Raw genomic sequence first — 13,717 nt, 5'->3', positions numbered from 1 at the left:
AAATGTCTCATACTCATTTTATTTAATCAATTAAAAAATATGGATAAATTTTTTTGTACCTACACAATTTCAACTTCATAATTACAAAATAAAGCACATGAGATATAGCGTAACATTTTTTGGGATCATAAAACAACAAGTTTAGTAAGCCAACAAAAAATATGAAAGAAAATCTGGAAAAGCTCTGCGCGGGCAGCCCTCGCGTAGGGCGGCGCAGGGCGGGCAGTACCGCGCGGCGGGAGGGGGCGAGGGCGGCGCGGGGGCGCGTCGGCTCGTCAGTCGGACGCGGGGCGCCGCGCAGCCCGCACGCGACATGCGCGCCCTCTAACGTATTATGTTCCTCCCCGACCTGCCGCGAGCCTGCATGGTGGACGACGTAGCGACTTACCTACAAGCTCCCTCCTCGGGACAGGTGGCTACAATATATTAACAACAACCCATATGTAATTAACAATGATCATATTAACAGATGTTGTGAGCTAATGTTGCTTACCGGACTGCGCCCGCCGCCCGGGTATTTTCGGGACGTAACGATTTCGCCGTCCGATCGATGGACGCACGTGATTTTGGTGTTAGGACAAGCAATAAATACGGCAACAAAAAAAAATATATATAAAAAGTCCACGTGGTACGAAGAAAGAAGAGTGCAGACAGAGAAGATTGGAATAAGGGATGGAGAACACGAAGGCGGTATGGATGACGAGATTATAAAGTGTGTGTCAAAACAAATGGTGTAAACAGATCGATAGTTGGTACATCGTTGGTTGGTTGGCCACGAACAATTTATATTAAAGCTAAGAGTGGCAATGCAGTAAAACTGGAATGCGTAACGGATCGCGAAAAGCGAAAAGAAACGCAAAATGTTGACCGACTCACAAATTTAAATATAATGCTGATCTCACACGTTTGTAAATAAAACACTTACAATTAAATAGAAGCAACTGCAACAGTAATAAACATATTGTGCGAAGAGCAATCCTTTAATGAAACTGTAATTTTTCATATCTCCGTATGTCGTTTTTCGGTGAAGTCATAGGTATGTTTGTTCTAAAATTTGATAGAGGACACAAAATAAAATCTCTAATCTAAATGTAATGATATGCCATGATTTAAGAAGCTTTAGATTTGTAAACAAAAACTGATTAATAATATTTTTAAAATATCTATAAAAATACAACTAAATGTTATATATTTACTTCAATTCTTTAGTTTTATTGGAAATAATAAAAAAAGCAAACAAAAAGAGGAAATAAAAGAACTTCAAAACATAAATTTTAAGTAATCAATTTTAAATAATTAAGTAACAATTTAACACAAACAATTTTCTAGTAACAAATACATTTAAAGTAATAAAAAAAAAGATAACGTATCTAATATTGTTAAAAGTAATGAAAACTAAATGGTTTCAATAACATTTATTGTTACTGAAACCACAGTTATAGATGAAACTATAAAAGTAAAGAATACGGAGCCTTCGTGACGTTTTTCTGCGATTGCAAATTGCTAGATGGTAAATCGATATGGTGTGTAGAAAGATGTGAGTAAGCTAACTGCAGGGGCACTACGGCATCGCAGCATAACGCCCATTGATAGCTGCAGTTCTACGCCACTAAAACTGGATCACTAAATTTGTTTCTACCAATTTTGCAATTGCTGGATACATTTTACACTATTTATTGATTTATTTCCATTAGTACTTCAATACTACATACATTACGTTTGATATATAATTTTTAATTATCTTGATCGATAGATTTGTTTTGAACGTATTGCAAGGGATTTTTTTAAATTAAATTGATTCAAATAGCCTAATAGAAACCGCAATTAGATTAAATTGGTTCGATTCTATGTTTTCTCTATTATTGGTCTACAGTTTGTATGAAGATATTTTAAATCGACAATAATTTGTAATAATAATGTATACCAGTATTTAATTTTTAGTATATTACATCAATATTTCACTTTAAATGTCTTGATATGTAAAAAAATTAATACATTGCGTCTAATGGTCAAATTTCGTGCTACTTCTATGAAGCAAGGTTATTCAAGGCTTTAGAAAAAAAATAGACTAAATGCTTATGTGATTAGGTTTATTTTTATATAGAACAATCAACAAAAAAGGGTTAGCTCTATTAAATAAACCATAAGGCAATATGCATTATATATGATAGCTTTCTTGCTCTTCCATGCCCAGTAACTTTTTGTTAAATGTCTTATAATTACATCTTATTTTAATTATACTTCCTGAATACTATATTTACAGTAAATATTACCGTTTGATTAAAGCAACATCTTTCGTCAAAGCTCTCAAGTTCAACTCATAAAATTGTAAGATAAAATTATCTCAAATGAATTTCAGCTAGTTGCCAAAACAAATAAATGATATATCTCTATAAATTTTATAAATGGTAGTTTTCTTAATAAAAGTTATAAATAATAATGTAAAATAATGAAAATTAACAAAAACAATGAATTCAGAATACTACATAATAATAATATGAAACCAAAATTAACAAAAAACAATAGATTTAGACAATAAAAAATACATTTAGAAAAAATAGATATCACAAACATAAATAAGATATTCATTAATTTTGAAATTGTAGTCTAAAATATAATATGTAATGTATTTTATGATCTTATCTAAAATGCCAGATAGAATTTAAGAAAAATCTCTCAAACGAAAACTATAAAACTAACTAAACAGAGTCTGCTTAGATTTTATATTTCCTTATGCACCAAAACTCAAAGCCAAGTGTAGTCAGCAAAGCACACCGAACCGTAGCAACGAACCGATTGTTTAGAAAATACAATCTAATTTAATTTTGTGCAAAATAAGCTTGTTAACATAGAAACAACAGATCTTATTGCAACCCATGTTAATAAACAGCCACGTTTACAATAAAGCATTAATAATGAAATTAATGATTTTAAACTTGCACTTTTTAAGTATGTTTATGACTAGGCGCAATAATTCGTCCTTTTTTCAAATGTTCAAATCTGAATATTATAGTATCTAGCCATATAAGAAGGCACTATGATTAGATCAATTTAATAAAGAAAACTTATAAATGAAATACAGTATGTACATATATTGAAAGGCAGATATTGCTGGAACGTAAGTGAAGGTCCTTTATTGTGAAAACGAGGAAACTACAATGCGAAAATCTGGGGCATATCGTGCATAATACCAAGAACCGAGAGGCATACTAATCATCCGATGGGATGAGAAAGCAAGGGGAGGAGATAACGTCGATGTTGTTCTATAAGATTCCATAGTTTCGCCTTATCTTATTGATGGCCGAATAATCTTTGACCTTCGAAGTAGGAAAAACAAGAGCAAGAAAACTGAAGAGACGAAAAGTGATTGCAATATTGTCGGATATTTTTTCAATCATGATAATGATTTGAATAATATATTAATCGAAAAATATGTTATTAAATATTGTTACAAGTCTTATCATTCATTAGTAAATAAAACTATATTAGTATTAACGATGGTCTTAGAAAAAAACCTAAAATAAAACATTGAAAAAATGAATAAACTAAACATGAGTTATTAACTCTATGAAACAGAGTTTTCTTTTTATTCTATAGAACAAGGTTTATATAAAGAAAATAAACAAAAATATGAAATGTGCTGATAATGAAGAGTAGAAAAAAAAATACAATAAAAGCAAAAGTGATCAAAGGTTAATAATTGTAAAAAAAAAAAAAAGAAATATGTGTATATTTGAAAATCGAAAAAATTACTAAACGTGAGAAAATTTGCTGTAAAAAAGTGATGCGTAACTTCACGCTATTTTCCTTGCGGAGACAAATAAGGCGTCCAAAAATACCCGGCCGGCAGTCGCTGAGCGCGCGTCGCATCGGTGTTTTAAAAGATATACTACATGTTTTCTGTCCCCCTCGTGTTTATTTCTCTTTCTGTCACCTTTTCTTGCCACTTTTGATGTTTGAATGTTTTTCACTAACTGTTAATATTTAACCTTTATATTTAAACTGTAATTAGATGTATGTTTTGTTGCGTGAAACTTTATTTTTGTCTTCGTACTTATTAAATTTTTTCATACAATAAATTTGAAATTTTTTTTAAATATTTGTACTCAAATCTTTATAATAATTTACTTGTATAGTATTTATGAACGTTTTCTATAAAGATAGGATCGTATTGTTTTTATAAAAAAAAAAACGAATAATGATTCACGCAATTATAAAACATATATATTATTTTGTAATCTTAATGTCTGAAAAGTTTTTCCAGAAAAATATCAAATTTTCATAAAAATACTGTTATTTTTTTTTTTAATTCTTAAAACGCAATATTTGCTATAGAATTGTTTTTCTGGAAAACATTTTTTCGTTTAAAATTATGTAAATGTGCATGTATCCCGAATGCACTCCCCGAAGCAAGGTTGTGATGCACGTAAACATATTTCTTTTATTTTACTTTTTCTTTTTTTATTTTGTTCATAAATTTGAGAGGCAAAGGAAAGTCCATTAGCGGATTGGATATTTGGTTATTGATGTTTATTTGGATTGTAAGGTACCGAGTGATCTGATGATGCCTGTTTGTCTGTTGAATCATTAGTATTTTTATATAAAATGTGTGTTTTTTTTTCATATTGCACGATAAGTTAAACAGTGTCCTAAACATCGTGTTATCCACGCTCTATATTTTCTTCTTTAAACTATATTATATCCATGAAACTTATTAAATTCTCAGTAACTTTACTAACTATTGTAAAAATGAGTTTAAATTAACTTTTGGCGTTTTAACGGCTCAACCAATCCACATGAAATTTGGCAAATGTGTAGTATTTGGGGTGGAAAATTATGTGATATGTTCGTATTTTTTATTCTAAAAAAGTTATGTCTCTGATCTACGCCTTCGTTCGTATGACAGTGATATTACGACTTCCCTTTTGGTAAATTACTTCACGTTGTGTTGTGCACATATCACACACATAACAAAATGTGTCTCAGAACGAGAGAGAAGCAGAAATTTTCTGGATTTTTGCTATACTCATATATGTTCGTATTAGTTAGGATAAAAAGTAGCTTATAATTCTAATTTTATCAGAGGGAGACTTTGTACAAAAGTCGTTTACTTGGGTACCTTTGTCCCATTCGTGTTACCGTGAAGCAGTTGTGTTTGCATGGCTGTGTTTCGGTTTGAAGGGTGGGATATGGCGTGAATTTACAGGGTACAGAGGAATAACACCTGAGTTCTCAGGTGGCAACGGATGGGGGGTATCACGGGCGAAACAGTATACTCTGTTATGTCCATGCTACTGCTCATGTCTATAGGCGACGGTTACCACTTTTCATCAAGTGGGCCGGCCTAAGTTGCATAAAAAAAATCTTTTTCTACGTGATAAAAATTTTATGACGATTTGTTGAGCATTTAAATCGTTAAAAGATAAAAAAACAAACTTATTCCATCTTCACGATATTAGTAAAGGATTTGCTTAAAATAACGAATACTTTCATATTGAATGATTAAATTCTTACATTTCTTCAATTGTTATAAACAATATATTATTAATCTTTTTATGTTTTACCATTCCATGTTTATAGGTCGTCACAAATATTTAGGGAATCTTAGAGCCTTGAAGAATAACAAAATGAGACCAAGATATTACTGTGTACACGCCATATTTATATACGACAATCATATTTATGACATCTGCATTGATGCCTTCAATATCAGAATAACATTTCTCACAAAATACACTCTGACCATCTCTCCATACATCAGAATAGTATTTCTCACAATAGATAAAAAAGAGAATTCAGGGAATTGATTTTCACACATTTATTACTTACTGGCCAACTCGACCCACTGAAACTGCGTAGAGATGTTGCATCTCTGTGCATCTCCTACCGAATATATCATGGGGAGTGTTCTGAGGAATTGTTCGGGTTGATACCTGTTGCTGATTTTCACCATCGTACAACCCGCCATAAACTAAAATTTCATCCCAACCATCTGGACGAGTGGCGGTCCTCCACCGTGCGTTTTTCAAGGCACTTTCTTCCACGCATAACCACTCTTTGGAATCAACTTCCAGTAGCAATATTTCCGAACCGATACGACAACATAACCTTCAAGAAAGGAGCATATTCCTTTTTAAAAGGCCGGCAGCACACCTGTAATGCTGTTGGTGTTGTAGGTGATCATGGGCGGCGGTAGTCACTTACCATCAGGTGAGCCGCATGTTCGTTTGCCCGCTGTGTTGTAAAAAAAAAATACTTAAGTGGTCAGTGCGGTTTCAGAAGCGTTTTATTTTCCTCGAATACTCAGGTCTTGGAATAAATTTCCTGTCGAGGATTTCCTCAGAGACTACAGTATGGGGTTCTTCAGAAAAGTCTATAGAGGGATTTTCAGGGTCGGAAACGCACACAAAATGTTTCTAATGTTACAGGCGTCCATAAGCTACAGTGACCGTTTAAAATTAAAGCTTTATGCTAGTTTGTCACCTTCGTGGTATAAAAAAAAAACATATATACATACATACATATCTCTCACGTCTGTCTTCCATTAGGGTAGGCAGAAACAATGGAACGCCAAATGCTTCGATTCCAACAAACCTCTTTCGCTTCTTCCACATTCATCAATCTTTTCATGCACGCTCGCCGGTTACGGGTACTTTTAATTTGGCCCTTCTTCAGCACGTTGCCTATTTGGTCAACATACGTCCGTCTAGGGCGGCCCCTACTGACATCTCCATTCATTCTTGCTCGATAAATCTCTTTTGTAAAAAAAAAAAAAACAGTTTTTAATCATCCTTTTTTTCTGATTTTCCTATATTCATTTATTTTATTTACATTTTCAATAATAACATTCTATATAATAAATAGGATTAAACGGTGATTTAGGTTCTATACATTATGTATGTGTTATATACATTATGTCGAGTTAATACAAAAAAAAGAATTCATTTTCGGTATTTAACGGGATGAGATTTTCCGTATGCAAAAGGTTCAAGTTCCTCAACGAGCTATGGAGAGGGAGAAGCTCACAGTTTCGTTTCGTGACAGAATCCGAAATGAGGATATCCGCAAAAGAACCAAAGCGATTGACATAGCCCGAGAGATAAACATGCTGAAGTGACAATGGGCTGGTCACGTAGCTCGAAGAATTGATAACTGATGGAGAAGAAAGGTTCTTAAGCAGCGACCCCATATGGGCAAATAAGATGACCCTTCATTAGATGAAGTGACTCGGTACCGTTTCTAATGATTTTTACCTACCTAAAGAAGTCTAAGATATACAAGTTATAAAGTTAGGCTTTAAATACTTAATTTATATTCCACTAGTCGCATCCCGCTGCTCCACTCGTAGCCGTATCGTCATGTTTAATAGCCCTATAACCTTTCTCAAGAAATGAGGAAGATTTCTCGAATACGTCTGATTGTTCCAAAGATTAGCGCGTTCAAACAGTCAAACTCTTCCGTTTTTTTATATCATTATATATTAATTGTATTTGAATATATGTTAATAGAAATTTAATACCATGAAATTAACGAAAGACAATCACATAAACACATAAAAGGTTCCCGGCATAGAACAGGCCACCCCTTCCTCGTGGGTATCGTTACTTACTTTACTTGACGGAACATAATGGTCGAGGGATGCGCAGCAGCGTTCCTCTTAAAACATCTCTAAAACCTAACTGCGTTTGCTAATTCGGCTGCCAAGCCTGGCAACTACTGGCAAAACTCTCCTTATAGGAAAGCTTTATGTTTAGCAATGAACAGTTAAAAATAAAACTGGATTCAATGTGAAGAGTTTAACATTTCATATAGGTTTGGACTTTAAAAATATGAATATTTAATTATATCTATATTAATATTATAAAGAGGAAATATTAAATTATTTGTTTGTAATAAATAAAAATCAAAACTCCTAAACCGGTTTTAAAATTTCACCTACAGAAAACTACATGATCAGCAAGTAATATAGGCTGTTATGTTATTTCCGAAAATTATATCTATCCGTGCGAAGCCGGGCCGGATCATTAGTTTTAAATAAACAGATAGATTTATACCTCCAATACACATATACTAACAAACATCAATATAATCAAAGTACTATATAGAGAGCACAGAGTGGAAACAACACTAAAGTCCCAAATAAGACATTAATTCCAAATAGTGCATTTGTGTCGCGAAACGCAAGACTTAAGTACATTAGCGTAAAATATGACAAATATCTATAGCAAAAACCGTGGAGTTAGAAGCCAGAAATCACGACAGCGAGACATTATATTCACCCCAACAATTATATCGAGTAACACATAAACTCACTGAAGAGGCCGCAGTAACATAAGCTATACAGTTGGAGCTGCAATTGTATTTGTCCCCATCTTTATATCTGTAAGTTGCCCGCTCTCCTTCGCCTATTTTATTTATAGGCGCTTCCTATTTCTTTTTTATTGTTTTTACTGTTCCGGACCTAAATGAAGACGGTATAGTTATAGATGTGGCTTGTTTGCCTTCGGTAAACGGAAGCCTTTATGGTACTTTTATTTTTATATTTCAATTAGTTTTATATTTCGATTTATGATTGGTTTTCTTGCGTCATCCTCTCACAGTACGTTTTGATTAAATTCAAGAATAAGAATGTTTTTTTTTATTGATGCAAACCTAATTTTGTAAACGTTTTCGAATAGTCATTTTTTTTTCATGAATCTACTGCCCAATCGGAAAGTAATTTAAAATAGGAACGAGCAAGAAACTTCAGTGGTGCTTTATTTAAACTAAAGTAGATTTTACAATTATAAATTTCTGTGAAATATACTATGAAATAGAAGAAAAAATATTCATTCGATGTGAAATGACTAGGACGGTTTCCGAAAATGTACATATGCTGGCAAATGCAATCTGCTGCAGCGCGTGCAAGTGCAATTAAGATGTCGTCACGAACATACATATTCTCGATGAAGATGCAAAAGAAATTCTTCAGAAATTGCACGTTGTCTTCACTTCAAAAATGTCATTAGCTTAAAACTGCTATTGTTAAAATTAAACAAATAGTATAGGTTTTTATTCGATATATATTGTTACTTGATAAAATTCAAAACTAGAATGTGCTATCAGTGAATTAAGAAACGAAAAAAAAAAAAGAAATAAAAGAGACAAGAACGATTGTTGTAAGAAAGATTTGTTAGAACTGATAATCAGTAGGAAAAGTCTCTTAATTGGAAGCATTCTCTATAAACCACATTTCTATAATGAGCCTTTAGAAAATGCAAACAGCTGTTTCTATAGTAGCCATGAGGGTTTCTAGAAAAGATTTCCCGAGATTCGACCTGACAGGATATATTGCTGGCAAAAGGAGGTGTACTTACCAACGATTCGTCCCCAATATTTTTAGGTTAGAATTTTAGGTTAGGTTAGCTTTGGTCGGTGCAAAAATTCTGTTGAGAACAGGAAATAATAAGTGTGCCATTATTTAAATTGATACTATGTTGAAAGTACTGCAGTTGATTTACACGAGATGTATTTTTTTTTTATTTAACTCTCTTCGTATATAGTTCCAGATCAAAATTTACATACCATTTTGCACGCACTTTCTGGCACTCAATTGAGTTGAAATTTGCCATATTTGCATAGAACGGTACCTATCTTTCTAAGCAAGTTTTAGAATATCAAGTAAAATGAAGCTGATAGCTTACCTGAATGAAAATATGTGTTATTTATATTAGGTACTCATGTAACTTACCAGAGGGAGACTTTGTATAAAAGTCGGTGATTAGTCAAACCGTTAAAACGCTAGGACGTGACAAACAAATTCACATTCATATTGGTAATATTACTAGTGATCTGATCCAGCTTCGCATAAGTAGAGAGAATATTCGAAAATAATATATCCCCTATGTTACTTGCTGATAATTTAGCTTTCTCTAGGTGAAAGAATTTTTAAAATCGGTCTAGTAGTTTTTGAGTTTATTACAAATAAACAATCAAATATTTCCGCTTTAGAATATTAGTGTAGATTATAAAGATAATAGTGTGTCCATATGCACAACGGCCCAAATAAGAGGCTAAGCCAATCTACAGTACATTACAAAGATAATATTTGTAGTGGCCATGTGGGCCCGGCGTAGAATAGGCCACTTTCTCCTTTCCCGTGGGTGTCTTAAGAGACAATTAAGGGAGCTCATGGTGGAGGGATGGGCAGCAGTGTTCCTTTTAAAACATCTAGAAAACCTATTATTATTATTATTGAAAGAGGCTTTTTTTCAGGCAGAAAAGCCTGTGATAGTAAGACGTGTTCATGATCTTTTGTGCTAGCCCTTTTTTTTTTAATTCGTTGCTAATTCCTATCAGTTATAGGATTTTTTAAATTTCTAAAGCCTAACGGTGGTTGCCAATCTGCCTGCCAAGCGTGGCAGCTACTAGCAAAACCCCCAAGGGAGATAGTTTAAGCCTGACATGATGATAAGGATAGTAGGATTTGTAGAGATAAAGTCACGAATCGATTCCGCAAGCAGAAACTTGTATATAATAAATTACTGACAAGCAACATATTGTAATACATTAAGAGTGGCTCGTAACAATAACAAAATACGATGAAATTACTTTTATCGATCGAACGCCCAATGAATTGCCAAAACACTTTTTCTAAAGACCACAAATGCGTTTAATATTCCTGTCAGCGAAATTCCGCGGATGGCAATGCGCGCGTTTTGTCTAATGCCATGAAAATGTAACATGAGCGAACATACCAGTTGATAATTTTATTTAGTAAATTATAGTCGAATTTTATATATATATATATATATATATATATATATATATATATATATATATATATATATATATATAACTGACTCGGTAAACGTTGTTTTACCATATACATTATTTCTAGAACTATACGTGAAAATTTATCATACTACAATTATTATATTCGATTGCTATTGAAAATTTGGAGTTATATGTATTTGTCTATGCTAAATCATAATAAAATAAAAGTAAAAAGTTTTGTTAAAAAAAATAAAAAAAAATGTTTAGGGGTGGGTCACCCTTATCATTGAGGGGTATGAAAAATAGATGTTGGCCGATTCTCAGACCTACCGGATATGCACACAACATTTCATATAAATCGGTAAAGCTGTTTCGGAGGAGTTTGGTAAGAAAAACCGTGACACGAGAATTTTATATAAACGATATATATATTCTTTATTGCACTGAAACATAAAGTAACAACAACAAGTTAATAACAATATTAGCAAAGGCGAACTTATCTCTAAAAGAGATTTCTTCTGGTCAACCTAGTTTGTTATTATTATATTTAGAATTTAAAAGAGAATTTTTTGTTTTTTTTTATGCAACTTAGAATGGCAAACTAGCTGAAATCTACATTACTCGTTGATAATGTAGCTCTGTATAGGTTTTCAAAATCTATTAAGTAATTTTTGAGTTAATACATTACAAACAAATGTACGAAAAATCAAATATTTGTATTTTATGACACCAGTACAGATGTATGGACCTCGTCCAGTTTTTAGATATTTTTTAGAATTAGCCATGCATATTTTCATAACACGTCTCACGCATTCACCCCTTGTTTTGACTTTCCTCTTAGATAGCACAGGTATTATCTGATCGCGATAGATCAGTCTACGTCCCTCCCCAGTGCAATTTACAATACGACAAGTTCATTTTGTTTCGCATAAACAATGAAAAAGTAATATTTTAAAACGAATATTACGCATTGATTAAGGGCGAAATGTTTTGTAGACACATTAGATTTAAATTTAAATTTAGAACGCGCAATTGTCTGTCTACAAAATAATGTTTAGTCCGCTATTAAAATCGACTTTAATTGTTATAAGCATTAGATTTAAATTATACTAGCATTTATTTAATACATGCACTGACCGGGATGAAAATCTTATATCCTTCTCAACCCGTGCTTGTGCAAGATATTTGCGAAAAAATTCAGACAAACTGAAGGGCTCGTTTTGTAAGTCATTTAAAAATGAGTTTACCAGAGGGAGACTTTGTACAAAAGTCGATTGCTTAGGTACCTCTGACCGATTCGTGTTTCAACCGTGAAGCAGTTGTGTTTGCATGGCTGTGTTTCGGTTTGAAGGGTGGGATATGGCGTGAATTTACTGGGTACAGAGCAATAACACCTGAGTCCTCAGGAATGGCAACACATGAGGAGTATCATGGGCGAAACAGTATACTCTGTTATGTCCACGGTACTGCTCATGTCTATAGGCGACGGTTACCACTTTCCATCAGGTGGGCCGTCAGCTTGTTTGCCATTCTGAATTGTATAAAAAAAAGTCCAGTACACAATTATGGAGTATTGTAATATTTTATTAAGAGGGAAAACATAAAACTGAAAATTACTCTTAGTTACTATTTATTTATATCAGTGTGAGCATTGCGTCTGGACATTTTCCGCTAGATTAGGAAAATATTATATTTTTTTGCCTTGCCACGACTAGATTAATAGTTATATTTTATAGTTTTATGGGTGAAAATGGTATGGTAGCCCCGCCTGCTCTAACGGGATACGCTGGCGGGGCACCAGTGAAGGGTGATAGATGAGAATGAAAACAGGCCAGTTAGCCCATCATGATGAATTCATCAGGAATTAACCATAATAGTTTCCAGAGAGAACCGCGAGGAGGTCGACCTGGTTGGGTATATTGCTAGCAATGGGATTCTCAGTCTATATTACTAACAATCCCTTTCCCCCCATTAGATTAATAGTTAGCATTCTCTCCCAGTCAACCTTTGGCAAAACAGAAATAAAATTATGTATTTATGTAATTAAAAATGAAAGGTATTCACAGCATTACACAATTTGTTCGTATTTTTTTTGTGACTACCTTAAATTTATAATTTAATGCCATAGATACAAAAAGTAGTAATCGGGTAATAACAAACGGAGATCATTCCTAAACGGATCAAGTCAGAATCACTATCGCCGATCTAAGCAACCAAGGTCACAATGACGGGTCAGAGGTCGTGTTTGGCAGATCGTCAACTTGGCAGCGACGTCACATTTGACTGTTTCGCTCCGTACACTGCTAACGTTTATATCTTACCATTAAAAGTTAAAGTTTCGCTGATTGCACTCACTGCATGTTCTGTCGGGCTTTTTAAACTGGAATTGTCGAGGTTATGGTGGTGCATAATGGAGATAAATTTTTGGAATTTGCCTCCGAGTCTCTTCCGATTAAGTTTGCAGTGCGCGCTTTAACGGGCAGGATTAGCGTTGATGCGTTACGAGAGAGCAACTTTTAGAGCTGCATGCTTTTGTTTTAAAGATTAGACATCGATTACGTATAACGTTCCACTGCTGGGAATATGTTTCCTAATAAGATATCATCATTATATCACCCGTTAACTGTTCACTGATGAACATTGGCGTCCTCCATAGACTGCTGCAAGAAACCATCCTGAGCCATCTGCATCTCTCCTAATAAGATATTTATATAGTCTTTATTGCATGTGTAAAAAAAAATACAGTGATTCGTTTAAGAACTTGTTAACAACTTATATCTGAAAGAGACTTTTTCCAGTCAACCTAATGCAGCGAGAGTGAAAATGATATTATATTTATTTTAAATTTTGACTTCTAATTAGAAAGTAGTAATCGGCATCTTCCTACACTTATGCAAATTATTTATTTCGGGTCGGCGTAATTCATTTTCCTCTCTTGTTCTTCTCTGTTCACAGTCATTTC

At 33.5% G+C, this 13,717-nt stretch overlaps 1 protein-coding gene across 12 annotated transcripts in view; it reads left to right on the top strand.

The window, feature by feature from the left end:
• Positions 1–290: 290 nt before the first annotated feature.
• The window catches only part of LOC113510399 (nuclear factor 1 A-type), a 72,046-nt gene continuing 58,619 nt past the window's right edge, over positions 291–13,717 (top strand). For 11 of the 12 annotated variants that reach the window (XM_052895029.1, XM_052895025.1, XM_052895028.1 and 8 more), the window contains exon 1: positions 291–412. In XM_052895029.1, the coding sequence (XP_052750989.1) occupies positions 335–412 (78 nt within the window). In that variant the 5' untranslated portion in view covers positions 291–334. Of the gene's footprint in view, positions 444–13,717 lie in introns of all 12 variants that reach the window. The other variant, XM_052895027.1, reaches the window with a different exon arrangement.

The sequence above is a fragment of the Galleria mellonella genome, unplaced genomic scaffold, assembly GCF_026898425.1.
Source record: "Galleria mellonella isolate WM207_F2 unplaced genomic scaffold, CSIRO_AGI_GalMel_v1 utg261, whole genome shotgun sequence".
Classification (NCBI taxonomy): domain Eukaryota; kingdom Metazoa; phylum Arthropoda; class Insecta; order Lepidoptera; family Pyralidae; genus Galleria; species Galleria mellonella.
Note: the sequence above shows the minus strand (reverse complement) of the source record. Positions and strands in the feature narration are given on the sequence as shown.